We start from the raw sequence: 20,320 nt of genomic DNA on the forward strand, positions 1-20,320 counted from the left end.
GATTAGCAGGGCGTCCCCGACCGACTTGCCTCGGCTGCTTCTCAGCTCCACTATTCAGCTGGGGTCAACCGTCACTAGTCGACGATGAAAGGCATGATGCGTCCTGCGATTGAATCGTACGTCGCGCTGGCGAGCCCCTTCCTCACAACACCCGATATCGCGATATCGAACCTCGGTGTTTTTGCTACTGTATACTTTTTGCCTATTGACCGCTAATCATGTCAGGTAAGCGCGATCTAACTTCGTACATCACCTTGCATCCCTAACCACCTGCTAATCGGTCTTGTCATCGCAGCTCTTCCGCTCGCGCTTCCCGCAGCCGCCGCTGGACTCGCATACCTTAACGGTCGCCATGGCTTCACCTACGACCTGACGCTGCTATCTGCCCTCGTACGCAGCTCCATCGATAGTGCAGTCCGCCAACGACGCGACACTTGGAACCTCTTTTACGAACTCGAATCACATGCTAAATCGTCACGAGCAAACCACACTTGGATCATCTTCCAGGGAAATTCGTGGACATATGCGCAAGCGTATGATGTTGTGCTCCGCTATGGAGTATGGCTGAAGAGCAAGGGCGTGGAGAAGGGCGATATTGTTGCCATGGACTTTATAAACTCCGACGTCTTCATATGGGTGTGGTTTGGCCTCTGGAGCATTGGCGCAAGCCCGGCCTTTATCAACTACAACCTCACGGGCAAGCCGCTTGTACATACCATCAAGACGAGTACGGCCAAGTTGGTGCTTGTGGATCAAGAATTCAAGGCCAACTTCAACGAGGATGCACTGAGGGAACAAGGCCTCACTCGGACAGATAACACGGACAAGCTCGAGTATACATTTGAAGTCGAGTCTGATGTCCCGCCATCTACCGAGAAGCAGGCTCAGCGACAGGTTGAAGTCATCTTCTTTGACGGTGCATTGGCATCTCACATTCTCACACAACCGCCAACGCGCTTCCCTGATTCAGTTCGCTCAGTCAAGGAACGCACAAGCATGGCCATGCTCATCTATACATCTGGCACAACAGGTCTTCCTAAGCCTGCCTTGATGTCATGGGGCCGATGTGTTGGTGCTTCCATGGCTGGGTCAGTTTGGGTCGGACTCAAGAACGATATTCTGTACACATCTATGCCGCTGTACCACAGCTCAGCTTCAATCCTAGGTCTATGCGCCACCCTCCGCGCTGGAACCACCATCTGCTTGTCGAGGAAGTTTTCTCACAAGACCTTTTGGCCCGAAATCCGTTCTTCCAATGCCACCATCCTCCAATATGTTGGCGAAACGTGCCGATACCTTCTCTCCGCTCCTCCATCACCCCAAGACAAACAGCACAAGCTCCGCGCAGCGTTCGGTAACGGCTTACGCCCTGACGTCTGGGAAGCTTTCAAGGAGCGCTTTGGCATAGAGACCGTTTACGAATTCTATGCCGCAACAGAAGCACCTAGTGGGCTCTTCAACCTCTCGACAAACTCCTTTTCTACCGGTGCGATTGCACGTAACGGCACAATAGTCAACACGCTCCTGGGACAGAAACTTTGCCTCGTACGCCTGGACCCCGAGTCTGACCCGCCAGAGCCCATCCGCGACCCCAAAACAGGCCTATGCAAAATCTGCGACTATAACGAACCGGGTGAAATGCTCAGCAAGCTCGATGCCACAGACATCACCAAGGCCTTTCAAGGCTACTACGGCAACTCAAAAGCAACAAACAGCAAGATCATCCGCAACGTCAAGAAGAAAGGAGACGCATACTTCCGCACTGGCGACCTTATGCGCTGGGACGACCAAGGCCGCTTCTGGTTCGTCGACCGCATCGGCGACACATTCCGCTGGAAAGCAGAAAACGTCTCTACAGCCGAAGTCAGCGAAGTCCTCGGCAGACACCCCGCTGTCGCCGAAGCAAACGTCTACGGCGTCCAGGTCCCGCGCCACGACGGCCGCGCAGGCTGTGCCGCAGTCGTGTTCAAAGACCAGTCTACCTCTCCTTCCGACGCGGTCCTGACGTCTCTGGCCCAGCATGTCAAGAGCCAGTTGCCGGCTTTTGCGGCCCCGATTTGGATTCGCGTTACGAAGGAGATGGAGCTCACGGGCACGAATAAACAGCAGAAGCATTTGTTGCAGAAGGAAGGTATTGATCCTGAGGTTGTGGAGGGACAAGGCGATGTCTTGTATTGGCTTAGGGACGGTGCTTATGTTCGTTTTACGAAGGATGATTTGAAAAAGATCGAAGGTGGAGGAGTTAAGCTTTGAGGTTCTCTTGTCATAATCATTGGGGTTTTTTTTCAAGATATAGGAGTAAAATGGCGTGATACCATTTTGTAGGAATCTTTTATTGTTGTTTTTGATCTTATTTGAAGAAGGTGAATTGATGCTTGGTGAAGCTGACGAGTTATGGCCATTTTTTTTCTTTTCAAGGTACTAATTCTACACTGCCTTTGCCTTTCGCGTCTTCCTAGGTTTCTTCTTTGTAGGCTCCTCGTATAATTCATCTTCGTCATCTTCATCATCTTCTCCACCATCTTCGCCTGTACCTTGATCTTCCTTCTCCGCCAATTCCGCAGCCTTGTCCGTCCCAACCTTCCTCTTCTTCCTCCCACCATTCGCACCCTCATCCCGTTCCACACCCTCCTCGCTCTCGCCCTCACTTCCCCCCCTCGCCCCCTCCCTCTCCGCCAACCTCGTCAACGCAGCTCCTAGCCTCTTCCCCGCGGCCCCCTTCCCCTTCCTCTTCCCACTCGGCCCACCCTCTGCACCCCTAACCCTCGGTGCAAACGCCCCCGCCCCTACACTCCCCTCAAAGAACCTCGTGATATTCGCCTGCGTCCCCTCTTTTTCCCTGCGATTCATATCGCGGATCACAGGCACAAGCACCTCATCCGTACGCTCGGTGCTCCATCCAATCTGCGAACTGAGATACGCGCGCAGCGCAGCGAGGTCAGGGACGCCCCATTGGAAGGGCTCGGGACTGGAATCGACTTCCGGGTGTAGATATGCGTCTGCTACCCTTGGATCTGGGAAAGACGCGGGTAGGAAAAGCTTGGTAGCTTGATTTTTCCGGAAACGGCGTCGAAATGAGGATTGGGCATCGTCTAATTTCTTGATGGACCCGTTTTGTACGCCGTCCCACCACTTTCTGAAGCTGGTCAGATCGTTGAATTCGGAGAGGATTTCTAGCGCGGTAACGGGGCCGATGCCCGGGATGCCTTCTGTGTAGTCGGAACCGAGGAGTTGGGCGATGTCGATTAGTTTTTCGCGGGTGAGACTGAATTCAGAGGTTAGATCTGAGGAGAGGTAGCATTCGACGAATTTGGCGGCGTTGAACATGTTCTTATAGACGCGGGTGCCGCCGAAGAGGAACGTGTCTGAGTCGTCGGTTACGATGCCGTCGACGAGGCCTAGGTTGACGAGTTCGGCGCATTGGGCTTCAGCTTCCATGGGTGCGGTGATGTATGGGAGGCCGAATAAGGTGAGGAGCTGTTGGCACTCGGAAATCATTGTTTGCGTGACTTCGTCGGCGTCTCGACGGTCTTTCTTCTGCTGAGCACGTAGTTGCTTGAGTTCTTCGTCAAAGTCTACCCGTGCGGCGGTGTTGTTGCTTAGTTCCTGGGCGAAGCGTGCGTGCTCTTCAGCCTCTTTGGCTAGAGAGGCAAATAGCTCTTCATCTTCTGGGTCAGAGTATTGGTCAGAATCGTTGCTTTCTACAATATCCATAGGAACACTGTCGTCAGCAACGCCACTGTATGGTACAATCGGCTTCGTAAGGTCTTCTGGACCCTGTAATGGCGAAAACTCTCTTTGAGGTTGACGTGGCTTTTCCTGTCTAATCGGGACGTCCTCAAATTCGGGCGATGGAGACTTTGGCTGCTCGGGTGCTGAAGTCGATTCACCTTGCAAAAGTACATCCTCGAATTCAGGTGACGGTGATTTGACAGATGTATGTTCAGGAGCCGGATCTGTCTGCATCGGTACATCTTCAAATTCATCAGACGGTGTTTCAGAAGCTTGCCGTGTCTCTGACTTTGACTCCACATCGTTTGTTGCTTTCTGTCGCGCGTGCCTTTCGTCTTCCGGCTCACTCTCCGACCAGTCCACTGGCTCCTCATCAGAATCCTCGGCGAATGGGCCCTTCTTCACCAAAGTAGGATCTTGAGGAGGTGGCGGTAGCTGATGTGGAGAAAGCGGTTTTGGTGGCTCTGCTCGAACTTTGTCCGCCAAATCACCCATCTTCAACTCGGCTTCTCCAGTTTGTACATCCTCCATCTGCACATCAGCGTCATTATCCGAGTCAATCTCTATTACCTGCTTCTGACTTTGACTTTCGGGTGCATCTACGTCAATGACTTCCTTCGTATCTTGCTTGCGCAAACTTGGAAGTTCTTGGAACTGGAATCTGCTCTTTTCTTCTTGGCGAGCTTCCTCCCATAGCAACTTTTCTTCCTGTCGTTGGGAGTTGACTTCTGAAGCAATATCCCGTGACGCATTGAACCAAGGCGGAAGTGGCGCTGCAATCTTTTTTTCCTCTGCATAGTTCTTCTCAAAGCCTCCAGCATTCTCAGCCTCCAATTTTTCCATCTTTTTCTTGCCAAGCAGGGAGTTACCCAGATTGAGTCTCTCAAACGGAAGAGGCCCGTCGAAACCTGAGGAATTGATCTTTCCTGGTGCAGATTCGATAGGTGATGAAGATGGTTGAGTGTTAGATTTAGACAATGGTTTTTGCACGTTGGTAGGACGTTTTGGCTTGCGAGACTCGGCCAGCGCAGCCTGTAGATCCATCTCATCTTCGCTATCACTGCCTTCAAAAGGGCCCTTCATAGCCAATTTGTTACTGCGTTGATTGGCAAGCCTTCCAATAGCAAGTCCAGAGCCCTTGGTCCCAGCGAAGGGATTAGTCTCTTCAGCACGCCTTTGTGGAAAAACCTCACGGACTGGATCATCTTCAGACTCTTCAGCAGTTTCTTGATGTTGTTGTACTCCTGATTGCATTGACAATGCAATCGCTTGCTGTAACTGTTCGTTCTCAAGATCGTCGCCCGCCTCCTCGGTCAAATCGTTACCGCCATTGGCATGCACGTCCATCCAGTCTTGGTCTTCGTTCTCATCGGCAAGAAACAACGAATCGGGGTTTTGGTCCACTGGCGCAGCCCTTTTGGGAGCAGACTGTCTTGGGTTTTCTTTCCTTGACCTGTAAAGCTGCCAGCGCCTTGTTGCCAATTCATTTGCAATGAACTCGCGACCTTCTTTTTCCTGGGCACTCAATCCTGCTTTAGGTTTAGGGAGCCGATTCAAGCCTTCTATGGGCACATCCTCAAAATCCTCATCATCTTCCCATTCCTCATCATCTTTAGTTGGGGGTTGGGGCAGTTCTACTTCAATTGGTTTGTGAGCTTTTCCAACTTCCTTGTTTAAGACCACTCCAAGGGCCCAACCACCCTCAACCCCGTCATTCTTTACGAGGACATACTCCCTGTCTCTCTCACCAGCAACGCGATTGAAACCACCACTGCCAAAGGAATCGTCGTTCATGCCGTTGAGATTCATCAAGCGTTGCGTAAGTTCATTGCGTTCGCGCACACGCTCAATCTGGAACTTAGAGAACGCCATTCTGTCGGGAAACATTGCATCAAGCTGTTCCTTTGAGTGACCCATCCTGAGCCGACTTCGCAGCCTGGCTGCGTTCAGAATATTATAGCGATCAGCTGGGGGCAAACTTTGGAAAAAGTGGCCATCAAAGTCGATCTTGGAGAAATCATAAACGTTGATGTCTTCGCCTCTGTCGAACTGCCGCGCATACTCTTCTAGTTCCTCTAGAGACATGACTCTGGGATCGTTCGCAGCGCCCATTTCCGACATGGATTTGCCCAGATCTGGCAAATGATATTGGTCCTTTCTTTTGAATGTGCGGTTCTGTGTCCGTTCCTGGGGGGTTTGGAGTAGTTCGTCTGCATAAACCAAGTTTTCAGGTATCTCCTCATCTTGTTGGGTTTCCCGTGAATGTTTGGCGGCTTCCTTCCTCTTCTTGTCCTCTTCCTCCGCAGCCCTCTGCATTTGTATGGCTAACAACTTCCCAGCTGTCTTGAGTGCATCGTCTCGTCTGCCCTCCCGGCGCGACTTACGGTGGCGGATAGTCTGTCGCTTCAGGGCCGGGGCGCCCCCGTCGAAGACGAACACAGGCTTTATGCCGATGAAAAGTAGCTTACATACTCGGCGAAAGAAGCCGACAATGTGGCTGTTCCGCAACGCATTTCCTTCCTTGTCGCGCACGGCTTTGAGGAACTGGTAGATCCAGATGGACGCATCGACAGCCAGTCGTTTCTTGTTCAGCGTCTCAATCTTAATCGGCCGCGCGCAGGGTTGCAAAACGGTCCAGAGGCCAGTAACACCCATTACGCTCTTCTATGAGCGTGAGCCATCAATTTCGACAGGTAAAGTGTGTGCCTGTATCACTCAAGGTGAGTTTTAACTAGGTGCTTGCTGCCTGGTGATCGCGCGTTCAAGGCGCGTCGTCAATGACGACATGCCAAGCCTGGCCCACGTTCCCACGCGACCTTCACGTGTTTGAGCTGAACCTTCTTCAGACGTCTCCCAGTCTTGTTGTGTGCAGGATTATTGGTCTCTCAAAATTACAATTTCTACGGTTTAGTTCAGCTATTATACATATCAAAATGGTCTGTCTATATTTCTTGTTACTCAAGCCCAAGGCCAACGCCAACGGTTTGCGATTCCTTTCTGTCTTCTTCGTCGTCACCAAAATCTGCGTCGCCATGATCCTCTTTATCTCCTACTCCTGCATCTACATCATGGAAATCACTGCCTTTATGCTGATGCTTATATCGAGAAGAGTTTTGGGTCACATCGTCGTCATCAGAGTCATCAAAGACTCTGCTCTGTTTCCTCCCGGTCGGGAAATCACCCAACCCACCCGGAGGTCGCAACTCGAACATGGAATTAGGACGGTCGTGGCTGTATGTTCCAGCACGTGAATTGACTTGAGCAGCTGTAGGCTGCGCGAGGTCAGGTCGTGGGGAGGCTTGTGGAGAAATGGCTGACCACCAGCCACTTAACCGCTTAGACAACGAAGGGCTATCTGGGACATCAGTCTGCTTATCCACATTTGTCGTGATCTTGTCCAGCTTCCCCTTCTTCTTTCGGGTGAAATTAAAGCCCAGAGGGAGATCTATTGGTGATCCAGGTCTTGAAAGCCCGGCAGATGAAGAAGACTCTGAACCAGATGCAGGGTATGGAGCGTTTCCGGTAGGTCCATCGCTATGTGTTCGCTTGAGCAAGCTGCGGAGATCTTCTTCACTGAGGGTGTTGATTACTTCTTCATCGCGTACGCCACGAGGTCTGTATCTGCGCCTGCCCTCCTGAATGGCGCGTTCTAGCTTGGCTCGGTTCGCAATGAACTTTAGTTTTGGAAACGCAGATTGCTGGCCAACATGAATCATGCGTGCTAGTCTTTGTGGGGTAGGGTCAGATAAGATATGAATGAAGTCCGAAGGGATGGACTTGGGCCAAATGGTGATGGTTCCGCTAAAGCGTTGCAGCCAGAGCTCGCTCCAATCCTGACCAAGGGGTCTCGGCAATAGTTCGAGGTGACGGAGAACCTTGAGCCATTTGTAAAGATCAAGTTTGAGATACTACGAATATAGTTAGAGGAGGACTAAGTAAAGGTTTCGTGGTATTGAAGAGGTAGTTGGTTGAGTGCTGGGATGTTCGTTACGTACCTGCTCCGTAGCTGAACCGAGAAAGCCACCTCTCCAACCGCGCCCGCGTCGGTGAGTGACAGGTTGACCAACTGATCCACGTGACGAAAAGAAAAAGATATTAATGTGCGGATTGACCTGACTAACGATCGAGAAGCGCACATTGAAATGAAGATTCAGTGCCTTGAGTGGGATGTCCGTCCTACAGACCGCGTGAGTCGTCACAAGGTGGCAATTATGCGGATTCAATGACTTACCTTAGACTTCCATCTTTCCACTTGTGACCGAAAGAGAAGGGCGAAAGACTTCCATCCTTATTCTTCTTCATGAGTACAACTGGGTTGAGGATTCCAGGAACAGCAGCCGAAGCTAAAACCGCCGACCAAATGACACAGTCAGGGGCAGTGATGTAGTTTGCTAGAATAGTTGGTGAGTGCGGATCAGCTGGCACGCAGGAGACATTGAGTATGCGGCCGGTTCTTTGGTATGCTTCTTTGAATGTCAGGCTGCCATGTGTCATCCAAGCACACCTCCGGGCCCAATCCACACTGTCGAACCTAGCACCAGTCTTCCACCATCTTTTTGACCATGTGAGAATTCCTTCATGGCAGGCGGTGATGCGGTGGGCAAGCGCTGGTACAAGCAAACTCTTGAGTTCTTCATCGGTCCTTGTGCACAGCAGCGCAGCAACAAGGGCGCCACCTGAAGTGCCAGTGATGACTTCGGGTAGTAACTCAGCGTCCATCAGAGCTTTAGCCACACCAAAGTGGTAGTAGGCAAAAGTGGCTCCTCCTGATAGACATAGTGCAGTGCGACCAAAGTTACTACCCAAGTGCTTGAAGAGGGCGCGCTTGTTGTCAGCGTCGAGCTGCGTGGTCCGCAGGAGAAATGACAGGGAGGCCTCGGCTTCGTCCACGAAGTTTTGAACAAGAGTTTTGGTTCCGTAGTATGTTTCGCTGTACAGCCGAGGGTTCTCAAATCCGACGAAGTTGTTCTTCATGGAGGCTGCGTAAGACGTTAGCCGATTGTTCCCGTATACAGGAGTATGGTATATTCTTACCCTCCAGCAGCGCACGAAGGTCCTCGACAGCCGTGTGAGGACCTGTAGTGTGTTTGGAGCCTGAAGCACTGTTCTCATCAGCCTCTGCCTTTTCCCGCAGCTTGGCCATCTGCTGGTGTACCCTCGCGATGGTCTTGCTGTCATAGTAAGCGTATTCGGCCTTCTCTTTCCACGCATCGTTGCCAAGATAGGTGTCTATTTCCTTTGCGCCCTGTATCCATTCCTCATATGATCTCGCATCCTGAAGGCGTTGGCGCAGCCTCTGGCGTGTTCCGCGCCATGTGACCCAGTGCTCATATAGATAAATGTACAGGCGCGTGAAGACGTAGCCGATACTCAGAAAGAGCAGCCATCCGAGCACGACAATCAGCAGCGGCCACTTGAGCAGTATGTAGACGAAACCCTCGCGCGTCTCGTCCTTGCCGCGACGTGGGGGGGCCTTTGTCTTCTTACGCCGCTTGACGCGCTGGTGGACGGGGCGCCAGTCATTTTGGGCAGTGATGAAGGCACGTTCGGGCGGAGGCGAAGTGAGGTCCTCGGTCGATGGCGAATTCTCTGGCGCAGCGAGCGCTTTGGCGAATTCAATAAAATGGTCTTCTTCGACAAAGTCGTTATCGTAGTCGGGCAAGAGGGTGAAGTCGAAGCCGGCGGCCGAGTATGGCTCCGGGCCGTCTGTCTTCTTATCGATGTCAGCCATGTGTTTGGGAGTGACGAGACGTATATTTCATCGCAGAATACAAAGGAACATATCACGTCAGATGATATGGACTCAGGGTGTTGAGAGCGGCATGTGAGGCTCGAAGCTTCGGGGGTTTACGTCACAGGGCCTGCCGAGGCCTGGGCCCTGCGCCCCGGAACCCTTCCGACGTTCATGCACAGAAATCCTCCTTGCTCGCTACTCGCTATTCCAATTGCTGTACCTGCACCCGCACCCGTACCCGTACCACTCCACACTCGCCCAAACCACAGAGCTAATGCGGCCTCGTTCCCATGGGCTCCAGGCCGCGATCCGCTCAACAACTCATCGCCTACGCCAATGGCCATCGCAAAGATGCCTCATGACCCTTGCCATTGAGACATCATGCGATGATACTTCGGTGGCTATAATTGAAAAAGGAAACCACCATGGCCACGTGACAGCAAAACTGCATTTCCACGATAAAGTCACGTCCAACAACTCAGTATACCAAGGCGTGCATCCCCTCATATCGCTTCAATCTCACCAGGAGAGCCTTGCGACACTTGTGCATGAAGCCATGCGCCATCTCCCAATGCGCAATGGGTCTGTTCTTCCGAATGCAGGGTCAACGCAGTCAGGCCAAGTAGACGTTGCAACGAGAAGACTGCCCGACTTCATTTCCGTTACACGTGGGCCTGGTATGCGTAGTAATCTGTTCACGGGCCTCGACACCGCAAAGGGCCTTGCTGTAGCATGGCAGGTACTGCACGCTGGTCTCCTCATGAACCTGCCACTGACACCTACCCCAGAAACCTCTCGTTGGTGTTCACCACATGCAAGCACATGCTCTCACGCCGCGAATGGTGAGCGCTCTTGAATCCTGTGCCCATCCATCGCCTGAGCCTGCGCCCAAGTTTCCGTTCCTGTCAGTGCTAGCATCTGGTGGCCACACGTTACTCATCCACTCTGCTTCTTTGACACACCACCATGTATTGGGGTCGACAAATGACATTGCTATTGGAGAATGCTTGGACAAGATTGCTCGTGTCGTCTTGCCTGCACAGTTGCTGCAAACAACCAAGAGCACCATGTATGGAGCACTCCTTGAAGCATTTGCATTTCCTAATTCAGGTCTGGAAGGCCAAACAACTTTGACCTCACCATCTGCGCAGTCCATATACTCCGCTGAAAGTTATTTGAGTACGCATGGTCATCGGTATGAATGGTATGCAGTCCCGACAAATCACGAAGATGCAATCCGGAGAAACACTACTAAATGGGGTTGGGCTCTCAACAAGCCACTGACTAAATCCGGTGGGGGCGTCAAGATTAATAGCCTTGAGATGAGCTTTTCCGGCATTACCACAATGGTCGAGCGCATCATACGATATGGCATGGACCCTAATACGAGGAAATTCAACAAGGTTGAGCGAGCAGCTACTGAGGTTGAAATCGAAGAGAGAATGGATCTGGCAAGAGAAACTATGCGCGCAGTTTTCGAGCACTTAGCTTCACGAGTGGTGTTAGGCCTGCAATCCCAGCGAGATGTCACCACATCAAAGCCTGCCCTCGTCATGGCTGGAGGTGTCGCTGCAAACTCCCTTCTTCGACACATGTGCGTCCACTCAATTCCTAGGACTTGCGCCCGCTGTCATTCGGCTTTAGAAACTGATCAAGCTAACCTGTTATCAGACTTGCATGTACCCTTTGTGCTCACGGATTTCCAGATGTTGAGCTGTACTTTCCTCCTCCCAAATTTTGCACCGACAATGCTGCCATGATTGGATGGGCCGGGCTCGAGATGTTCGAAGCGGGATACATCGACCCACTAAGCATTCGCGCCATACGAAAATGGCCACTGGACAAACTTCTAGATCCCCCAGAAGACGGATGACGGCCAAGCACGTCCTATATGCAACAGGGCTCTCTTCCTCCCTTGGCTCCCGGGACTACACCACCTATATCCGCCTTTCCCGGGTATTCCATAGTGAAAACAAACAACCAGTCAATAGTCAGTTTGTCTGCAAGCAGGGTCAGTGTTACTGTCATGGTTCGGCATCTCGTGATTGCGAGAACAATCTGATTGCCATGAGCGCTCTCAGTTCGACGGCTGTTGCGCTCTTCATATTCCCTCCCGGCACGTCGCACAGTTACCAACATACATATACCGAGGTATGAGCTGTGGGAGTTCGCTACCGGGTTGTGATGTTCCCAATGGGGGCTATATAACCATGTCTTGGTCATATCAAACAAAACCAAGGGATTCTGGTAAGGTTGATTCTGGACCGAGGTCATGCAAGCGAAGTAGTTTCGTTGGTTGAGCGACACGATTGTTAAAGTTGGTTCATATATTATGCAAAGTCCTCACGAGAGAAACCCTGCATTCTCGGCTGTTTGCAACCATGGCACGATCACGCAAAATACCCAGCAATATAGCCAGACAAGATGCACTTTAATTTTCCCGACACCTTCCACATTTTGTAAATTCAACACACGCTACTGGACAGGGTTTGCCTAAAATTAGGTTTCTCCCAAGTGACACTGCAGGTAGACCCGGCGGTTATCACTGTATATTGCGCTGCGAGATCGAAGCACAACCTAAAGCCCAGAACATGGACTATCAAGCCTCGCTAATGCAGAGGCCTACGGTGTCACACAGATGCAACCGATGTTCACTAAGGATTCAGGGCGCGTGGTCTCGTATCTTTAATCTTGGCACTGTATCATTGCATGTTCTCCTAGATTGACCAGAATCGGTGACTGGAGAAACGTCTATAACTTTGCCACAAAAGTCGCAACGAAAGAGCAGAGTTACACCACGGAATTGTAAATTTGGTCTTGCACCATACATTTTCGAGCAAACATGGCTCCTGCACGCAACAGCGTGCTAGTGCTACTTGGCCTTGCAATCAGGTTTGTTATTCTGCCTGCGTCTATCTACAGATACCGACGTGTTTTAGTATCCGTGCTGCACCTGCTGGCTTTCAAGAGCGTCAAGTAGAGATAACTCTACCTCAGCAAAGCGTCTCATGGGATACTGGAAATCCGGAGCCCACTGAGGGCCCCTACGAGCCTGTCAATCCACCAAAGCCAACAGACCAGATCAGCCTTGGAAAACCGTCATTCTGGATTAGCTGGGAGACTAGTGAGCCTGAACCGACACCCGAACCTGAATACCCCCCGCCAAAACCGAGCGACCAAATCAGTATTGGTAATCCAACCTATAGCATCAGCTGGGATGGAGAAGGCCCGGGTGCATCCTCGACGCCCACTCCTGTGCCCACACCCACACCAAAACCAACTCCAGAGTACCCATCCGTTACATCGTCACCATCTGTCTCGATAAGCTCCAGAAATTCGACTTCGTCGACAAAGGTTTCTTCGACCAGAAAGCCAGGATATCCTCCTTGGAACCCGTGGCCACCAAGACCAACGACTTTCAAATCCACAACGAGGCTCAAACCGTCGTCAACCCAGCCAACATCAACAAAGGAAGTACAAACCAGCTCACCGCCACCCCAGTATAGCATAAGCTGGAACATGGAGCAACGTGATGTTAAGCCTACGTCTACAAAGAAGCCAAAGCCTACCCCGACTCCTAAGCCTACGTCCAAGGTGACTCCCAAGCCAACGTCCAAGGTAACACCTAAGCCTACATCCAAGTCCACACCCCCATCGACTTCAAAAGCCACACCTAAACCCACCCCAACATCCACTTCAAAAGCCACCCCTACTCCTACCCCTACTCCTACCCCCAAGCCTACACCAACCCCAGCCCCAGAACCCGACACCACCTCCTACGCTCCCCCCGACATCACCCTCGGCCCCCCCAGCTTCAGCATAAGCTGGGGAAAACGCTCACCAGAACCTACTTCTGCCCCCTTCCCCGACGACGACTCCGAGGATCCCTTCCCCGAAGACGACCCCTTCCCAGAAGAAGAAGATCCAGACTTCCCCCCACCCACCATCCCCACCCCTCCTCCCAACGAAATCAGCATTCAACCCCCGACCGCAACCGTCATCTGGGGCAAACGTCAAGATGAGGATGAAGACGATGATTTCCCGCCTCCATCTATCCCAAGTCAAGTTAATAGTGTGGGGGTCGAGCAACCTACTGCAACGGTGATTTGGGGGAAGAGACAGGATGGAGGTGAGGATGATGATGATGATTTTCCGCCGCCGTCCATCCCGAGTCAAGTTAATAGTGTGGGGGTTGAACAACCCACTGCGACGGTGATTTGGGGGTGAGTGTGGTTGTGGTACGGAGGAAAGGGAAGGGAGATTGGGAAGGAGAGGGGGGAGGTTGTAGTCAATTTGCGTTATGAGGAATTTGGATTTGTTAGGAGATGTTCGTACTGTGATTTTTCTTATGTGAAGGTTTGGTAGAGAGTATGATGCCAATGTACTGTGTTGCCCATGCGATGTTTCTTGAGGCTACATGTGTGTGTGTGTGAATACTCCAGTGCATCGTTCTTACATTGAAGTGTATTAGCAACAAGCAGCTGGGAGTGGGGATACCTTGCTACCCTCGTCCCAGCGAAATCGCATAAAAAAATTCGCTATCAGCGTTGCTATATCCTCCTTTTGACTGCCCCGAAAGAAAAAAACCCGGTACAAACTCTGTGTTCATATCGACATGATATACTCGTGAGCGAACCCCTCTTCCTGAATACTGTTGGCAAACAAAGAAAAAGCGGGTGATGAGACTATCAACAGAAAGCTGTACACCCTACATCTTGGTTCGACTACGACCGGCGGCGCGAGTAATACGCAATGACATCGTTGCCCTGTCTGGCACCCTCGAGAAACGCGAGAGCAACGTCTTCGATGCGGTGACAGCGTGATCGAAGCGTCACTGCAAAGTTATGTGAGATGCTGTTCGCGTGTGCATCTCCCGTCTCGTCGTAGCGAAGTTGAAACGAATCTACCAAAGCGGCAATGAAACCTTGGATATGTACGAGACTAACGCGTTCACGATGCATGCCAAACGCTCGCGCAATGCCTGCCACCGCTTGTACAGTATGTGTGGTGATGGTATTGCGTTGTTCGCGCATGCGATCAGAAACGTGGCGTGTGCGTCTACGAGGTTGAAATGCGGATAGGTTTAGAAGCTGAGAGCAGATGGGATCACTTTGTGCCACGGTGTGAAGGTCGGCGATAGGGAAGTGATGTAGAATTGCTTCGGCGGGTACCGAAGCCCATACCATGCGTTCTGCGAGCTATTAGTAAATTGGATAAGGCAACGAGCAGACTGACGGCTTACCTGCGTGGCCTTTATAGCGAGCCCACCATGCCTGGCCTTCGGACTTGAGCATTCGAAGGACGTCTGCTGCCGGCAATGTCTTATTTGGCGTTGTGAGTGAGAGATCATCCAATGCAACTGCCATTGCGTTAGGTAAAGTCAGTTTTGAATTTCTCGAAATGAAGCATATCACTCACCAATAGCTATGCACGGGTCATCCATAGTGCTTGCTTTGACCAAAGCCTGGAGTAAGCTTGTAGACAAGGAAACAAAAGTAGACGCCCCGCCCTTCAAACACAAATCTGTAAACCCATGGTTAATATAGATTCTAGGAAGACTTCTTTTCTTCTAGTTACTTACGCAGGTTGGTCAACAGCTTAAGTGCAGCCCTGCCCTCACCGTCCGGAGTGAATGGAGGAGGATGCTCACCGCGCCAGATGGAAAATGCCTGGCTGACGAATCCGTCTTCTTCACTGAATGTCGTGCGACTGTTCTTATCCCAGACGCGAAAGGCAATGTTTCGCTTGATAGGCTCTATAAGGGACCGCAATTTTTTCACTGAAGCCGCACGGGGGCTCAGGTTTTCAACATCAGACCACTTTTCCTCTTGATTGTCTGTGGACAATGCTACATTCCCAAGCAGACATTCTGACATCGATATTGCTTGCTGATCTGACGACAATACAACAGATTGAGTCAATCGAGAAATTCGACCCTTTTCTTTCTCCTTCTGCGCAGCGCGGCGAACCAGGGACCTATACAGTCTTCTGGTCCTTGGGGACTTCGCCCACCGCGCGGCGCCAGAATTGAACGCAATTTCTATTTCTCTGCGCTGTAAACTGACACCTAAGTCTATGGCAGTTTCTTCGATAATCCCACGGATAGCATTGTACCGCCCTTGTGGATCGTGAAATGGAATAGCCATTACCCGGGCGTACTCAGGAAAGGCGCGCCCGCCAAACAGCAACACGTGGCCCTCAAACTGATGCCGTACGACTGATACACGAAGATCAAGGCCTGTGACATGGTTGAAGACCCGGGGAAGAGTAGTCGGGTTGGAATCGTCGTACCACCTATACAGAATGGTCAACAGTTCCCGTTGATCCTCATCCCATGAATGTGATGGGGCTCTTTCAATCCTTCGGAGAGCTGCCAGAGATTGCAGATTACTTAAATCTCTTGAAGACGATACCGGTGTAACGCGATCGCTAGAGTCACTCATTGTGAATGTGAGTTTGCGGGATACTGATTGGGAACCTCTTGCAGTGTTACTTGACTTGGAGCGGCTGGTACCACCAGAATATAGAAGATTGCGACCAGTTCTGTTTGGTGCCATACGGCGAGGACAAGGTGTGGAATATGACTCGATGCTATTGGACGCGAAACTTGAGGAGCTTCCTTGACTGTTGGAAAGACCTATACCGTCTGGCTTGGGTGTATGGTTGTTTTCATGTAACCAGGAGGAGGCAGAAGAAGAACAATGCGATGCGTGCGTCGAGCCTTCTCTTTCTGAAGGCGAAGACGAGTCTGGAGATTCGAAAAACAAACTTCCTTTCCAGGGCTCAATGTCAAGCGAAGTTCCGAAAACATCCTCATACGGTGGAAGGGTCAACTCTCGTTGTGTATGGTCGCAATTACTAGCTAGAAACCCTTGTGGATTGTTAGCACTTGTATCGTAGGAGAAAACAATCAGTAATTGGTTATCTCTTGCCTTGTAAATCTTGTTCTGTGGCGGCAGGTGACTGCTCATGTTGAGGCTGCTCTTCCACTGCTTGAGTGATGATAACTTCCGATGTTGGCTCCCACATCATCATCCCGGCGTCGATTTCCCGCCATATGTGAGTTGTCATGATAAGGTTGCTCAAAATACACTTTTGAATTGCTTGTCAAATTTAAAGATGAAGCAAGACCTTTGGTGCTGCATACTGTTGGTAGTACAGTATACTAGCATACCAAGCCTTAAGTAAACGCGAAACGCCATCTGACGTATGACGGGCGCGTTTATCGTGTGGTGAAGTGAACAAGGCTCGTGCGTATGTGTCGTGATATCCGTGAGGCGACGAGAGCTGCAAGGACGAGTGCTGTAGGTGCAGGTGCTTACTCATTGCTGCCAAGATGGGAAGTGAAGAAGTTACGAGGCAAGTACCCTATGCTCTTACCCAGCAATCCACACGTGATTTCCTGTAGCTCTATCAGTCCAAACTACACGTGCATCCTCACCGCCTCATTCCAGTAACACGCTCAATCGGTAATAGTGAGAGTCAATGACTTGCCAACAAGGGTGACTCATCATGAAGCAAACAGCAAACAATTTTGAGCAGTATCATTCGTCTAGCCTAAAGTGATATACTAGGCACAGAATAATATTATACACGGGGCGTAGGTAATATACTATAGGCGTGGGTGAGAAAAACTGGACGTCTACAATAAACCAAACGTGTGCATAGTGGACAAAGAAAAGGAAACGATATTACCCTCCCACGCTACGTGACATTCGTTATCTGTAAAAGGAGTGATTTGGAAAAACCAAGGGAGAAAGTTGAGTTGGATGTATGAAGGTTGTGATCATAAGACTTTTCGGGGCATTAGATAGGATGATGAGGGCACAAGTAGGGTAACCCGTCTTTGCAAAAGGCCGTTGAGTTCGCAAAAAAAACAAGAAAACGAGATTTTTTCCCCTCGGTGATTGGAAAGCCGTAATCAAAGTAGGCGTGCACCCGATATGCGTACGCAACAGTGAAAGAAGTGAACAGTAAAGGTTGCCTGTGATACTCCTAGAGCATGCGAGAGAAGTTGATTTCGATACTGAATCGTAAAAGCGGGGTTCCTGGATTGACGGTACGGTGTGGTCGCATTTGCTTGTTTTGGGGTGAGTGTAGTGACGGGTTGCTGGGTATTGCATAAGCGCCCGAGCGCGGTGCTTTGGCTGCTGCGAACATGCATATGCGAGGTCCACGCACAGACGGCCCATGAACGGTTCGATAAGAGGACGCCATCTTACGCCGGAAGGCCCCCCACCAACAAAAACAACGACGCCTCGTGGAAGTGCACACGGGCTCGCTTATTTGTGACCGTGCTGCTCGGTGCAGATCTTCCTGACGACCCACTTCTCCCAGAACTTGCGTTGCTGGTTGGTGACCATGACACCATCGTCTCCTAACGCGTCTACACTGTCCATATGACCGTTGCAATTGCACCAGGTGACCGAGGCTGGGGTGTCTGGCATGGGTGGGAAGTGGAGAGTTCCGCCCTGCTCCGGTTCCGGCTCGTCGGTTTCAGTATCCGATTCTGTACCAGCTATCGAGCTATCGTCGTGATCGTGTCCATTAATGCTGTGATTGTCGAATGGCTCCTCTTGTTCCCCATCATATTCCCAGTCCTCGCTCTCGTCACTGCTGTCGCTTCCAACAAGAGGGTCGTCTGGCACTTCAGCCCCCAACACCCACTGCTCATCGAAATGTTGCTCGTAATCAATTCGTCTTAAGCTGACCCAGTCGAGCCTTGGGAGATCGTCCCGCAGACAAGGCAGGACATCTTTCCATCTACTGCCTTGCCTCAAAAGTACGTCTCGGAGCCGCAATCCGCGCAATGTCTCTCGATGTCTCTGTGCAAAGCCAATGATTTCTTCTGCGTCTAGCCGCCATGCCTGTATACCAAAAGCTTGTAACTTGTCCCACTTGACGTTATGGAAAAGTTCCTCTAGTTGGATGGAGAGTGGCCTGTACGATGGAAAGCCGATATGTAACGCCTCTATGTTCTTGGCTGCAGTGAATAGGGCCTTGGATAGGGAAGAGAGGTCTCGCATGCGCACATCAAGGTCGGTGCTATCATCAAAGTGTAACTCTAAGCAAGTCAGGCGACTGGCAAGGATACTCAATGTGGATGGTGGATTCTCAACGGCACTCGACACACTCTGTGGACTAAGCATGGGCGATGATATTCTTGAGCATGGAGATCCTGACTTGAGAAGGGCCTGACCTATTGTCTTTGCACTGTGTAGGCAGGCCGGAGGCCACCGTGGGACTAAATCGTTTAGTTCATGGCTCCGCATGTAATTAATAAGCTTCCCCTCTTCCTGGTCCTGGACGCGTAGAATCTGAATGTGCTGAAGGGAGGTGAATTGGCGAAGTGCTATGTGGAGAATGCGGGCATCTTCTCCAGTGCGGACAATTTCTCTCTGCTCGTTTGCCTTTGTCTGGAAGTGACGAACATCAAAGAGGGCGAAGCTGTTGGGCTGGGTATGGAGAAGTTCTTGTAACCGCTCCCGTCCTACAGCCGAGTTAGTGTTGGGTTGGTATATGGGATTTGAGGGAGGGTTGAGAGAAAAGGGTTAGTCGGACCTTCGTCATAGAAGAACGGGACCATGTAGCTGAATTTCTTGACACGGCGGGCAATGTGCGGCTGGCTGGCAATCTTCTCGAGCCGGTCGAGGCCTCTTTTGGAGAAACGGGTGGTGATACGTGAGAACTGATGGATGATGCCGAGGTCGGAAAACTTTGTGCAGGTCAGGCGAAAGGCGGCGATGGTCTGGGCCTGGTCGTGGTCTGGAGGCAGAGGCAGCTTGAAGCTCTCCTGGGAGAGATAGGCGCGGCGTTCGAGGCTAATGGGCTTTTCGGGTTCTGAGGCGACATATTCGAGAATGATGCGAAGAAGCTCGTCGGCAAGATCAAGGATACCCATTTTATGTGGGACTATTCATGACGGCAGTGGGAGGATAGGATTGCTATGGCGGGGGGTTGCTCGGGCGGGCAGGAGCGCAGGGCACGAGGGATATAGTGGTAGTGTGGGAGCAGGAGGAGCAGGAGCGAGAGCAGCGAGAGCGGGAAAAAGAGAGACACAGAGACAGAGACAGAGACAGAGACAGAGCAAAGGCTCGGGCCGGATCGGGACAGGAGATGGACGGCCGACGCGAGGCGGATGGAGGGCTGTCGCGGGCCAGGCTTGCCAACTGACAGCGTGGTGTTATCCGGCGGCGATGTTCTGTGAGACGAGACAAGCGAGGCGAGGAGCAGCCAGAGGGCAGAGGGGCAGGGCCGGGGATGGGAATGCATGACCTTCTTCGCTAGTAGTCAGCTAAGCGTCGCTGGAGTTGAGGACGACGAGTGGACACGCACCGCGGCCACAGCGGCCACTCCCCTGCCTGCCCTCTGCAAAAGCCCCCAATGGCACGGGGCGCCTTAGCCTGCAAACCGCCTAGCGCTCACATGACCTGACCTCGACGCGGCCGCCCGCCATAAGCACCCGTCGAATGACGGGACCGTGGCTCCTCCCGCCTCGACTCTCGCGGATTCGTTGTCTGCCCACCGCCAGGCCTGCACCTCCTGCACTACCACTGCCACCGCTGCCCGACAAAGGTGGGGCCCCTCTCCCCTCTAAACTCTACCTACCCATCCGACACCCCGACACCCATGGATGCGATGCGTTGCCAGCACAGCATGCGTCTCGAGCGCTTGTGACGCTAATCACCCGACCCGCAGAGCGTCATCACCACGATACCACGGCCGTGCCCTTGGAATCGCCCAGCCCACGCATCGCAAACCACGGCACACGCCGCCCGCAAGCCCTGGCTGGCTGGCTGGCTGGCTGGCTGGCTGGCTGGCTGGCTGACTGACTGACTTGTCACGGACTGCCTC

General features: G+C 51.8%; 9 protein-coding genes across 9 annotated transcripts; 3 read left to right on the forward strand and 6 right to left on the reverse strand.

Annotated features, from left to right (window-relative positions):
- Window positions 1–218: 218 nt before the first annotated feature.
- Window positions 219–2,253, forward strand: COCCADRAFT_39216 (uncharacterized protein; the record flags this gene model as incomplete). The annotated part of the gene is made up of 2 exons (XM_007716928.1): window positions 219–225; window positions 296–2,253. 2 exons carry the CDS (start codon window positions 219–221, stop codon window positions 2,251–2,253), a joined length of 1,965 nt encoding a protein of 654 aa, XP_007715118.1.
- Window positions 2,254–2,427: 174 nt separating this feature from the next.
- Window positions 2,428–6,387, reverse strand: COCCADRAFT_28555 (uncharacterized protein; the record flags this gene model as incomplete). Its single annotated transcript, XM_007716920.1, has 1 exon — window positions 2,428–6,387. One exon carries the CDS (start codon window positions 6,385–6,387, stop codon window positions 2,428–2,430), a length of 3,960 nt encoding a protein of 1,319 aa, XP_007715110.1.
- A 299-nt stretch (window positions 6,388–6,686) lies between these two features.
- COCCADRAFT_28556 (uncharacterized protein) lies at window positions 6,687–9,463 on the reverse strand (the record flags this gene model as incomplete). Its single annotated transcript, XM_007716921.1, has 4 exons — window positions 6,687–7,640; window positions 7,728–7,908; window positions 7,964–8,711; window positions 8,767–9,463. 4 exons carry the CDS (start codon window positions 9,461–9,463, stop codon window positions 6,687–6,689), a joined length of 2,580 nt encoding a protein of 859 aa, XP_007715111.1.
- A 361-nt stretch (window positions 9,464–9,824) lies between these two features.
- On the forward strand, window positions 9,825–11,339 carry COCCADRAFT_103536 (uncharacterized protein; the record flags this gene model as incomplete). Its single annotated transcript, XM_007716929.1, has 3 exons — window positions 9,825–10,205; window positions 10,255–11,060; window positions 11,138–11,339. 3 exons carry the CDS (start codon window positions 9,825–9,827, stop codon window positions 11,337–11,339), a joined length of 1,389 nt encoding a protein of 462 aa, XP_007715119.1.
- Window positions 11,340–12,308: 969 nt separating this feature from the next.
- Window positions 12,309–13,693, forward strand: COCCADRAFT_39220 (uncharacterized protein; the record flags this gene model as incomplete). The annotated part of the gene is made up of 2 exons (XM_007716930.1): window positions 12,309–12,358; window positions 12,406–13,693. The coding sequence occupies 2 exons, from the start codon at window positions 12,309–12,311 to the stop codon at window positions 13,691–13,693; spliced, it is 1,338 nt and encodes a 445-aa protein (XP_007715120.1).
- A 497-nt stretch (window positions 13,694–14,190) lies between these two features.
- On the reverse strand, window positions 14,191–15,909 carry COCCADRAFT_103512 (uncharacterized protein; the record flags this gene model as incomplete). The annotated part of the gene is made up of 3 exons (XM_007716931.1): window positions 14,191–14,657; window positions 14,885–14,989; window positions 15,048–15,909. The coding sequence occupies 3 exons, from the start codon at window positions 15,907–15,909 to the stop codon at window positions 14,191–14,193; spliced, it is 1,434 nt and encodes a 477-aa protein (XP_007715121.1).
- A 670-nt stretch (window positions 15,910–16,579) lies between these two features.
- Window positions 16,580–16,792, reverse strand: COCCADRAFT_103552 (uncharacterized protein; the record flags this gene model as incomplete). Its single annotated transcript, XM_007716932.1, has 1 exon — window positions 16,580–16,792. The coding sequence occupies one exon, from the start codon at window positions 16,790–16,792 to the stop codon at window positions 16,580–16,582; it is 213 nt and encodes a 70-aa protein (XP_007715122.1).
- Window positions 16,793–17,387: 595 nt separating this feature from the next.
- On the reverse strand, window positions 17,388–17,630 carry COCCADRAFT_39222 (uncharacterized protein; the record flags this gene model as incomplete). The annotated part of the gene is made up of 1 exon (XM_007716933.1): window positions 17,388–17,630. The coding sequence occupies one exon, from the start codon at window positions 17,628–17,630 to the stop codon at window positions 17,388–17,390; it is 243 nt and encodes an 80-aa protein (XP_007715123.1).
- Window positions 17,631–17,748: 118 nt separating this feature from the next.
- COCCADRAFT_103537 (uncharacterized protein) lies at window positions 17,749–19,367 on the reverse strand (the record flags this gene model as incomplete). The annotated part of the gene is made up of 2 exons (XM_007716934.1): window positions 17,749–18,956; window positions 19,028–19,367. 2 exons carry the CDS (start codon window positions 19,365–19,367, stop codon window positions 17,749–17,751), a joined length of 1,548 nt encoding a protein of 515 aa, XP_007715124.1.
- Between the last annotated feature and the right edge of the window lie 953 nt (window positions 19,368–20,320).

The sequence above is a fragment of the Bipolaris zeicola genome (assembly GCF_000523435.1).
Source record: "Bipolaris zeicola 26-R-13 unplaced genomic scaffold scaffold_158, whole genome shotgun sequence".
Lineage (NCBI taxonomy): Eukaryota > Fungi > Ascomycota > Dothideomycetes > Pleosporales > Pleosporaceae > Bipolaris > Bipolaris zeicola.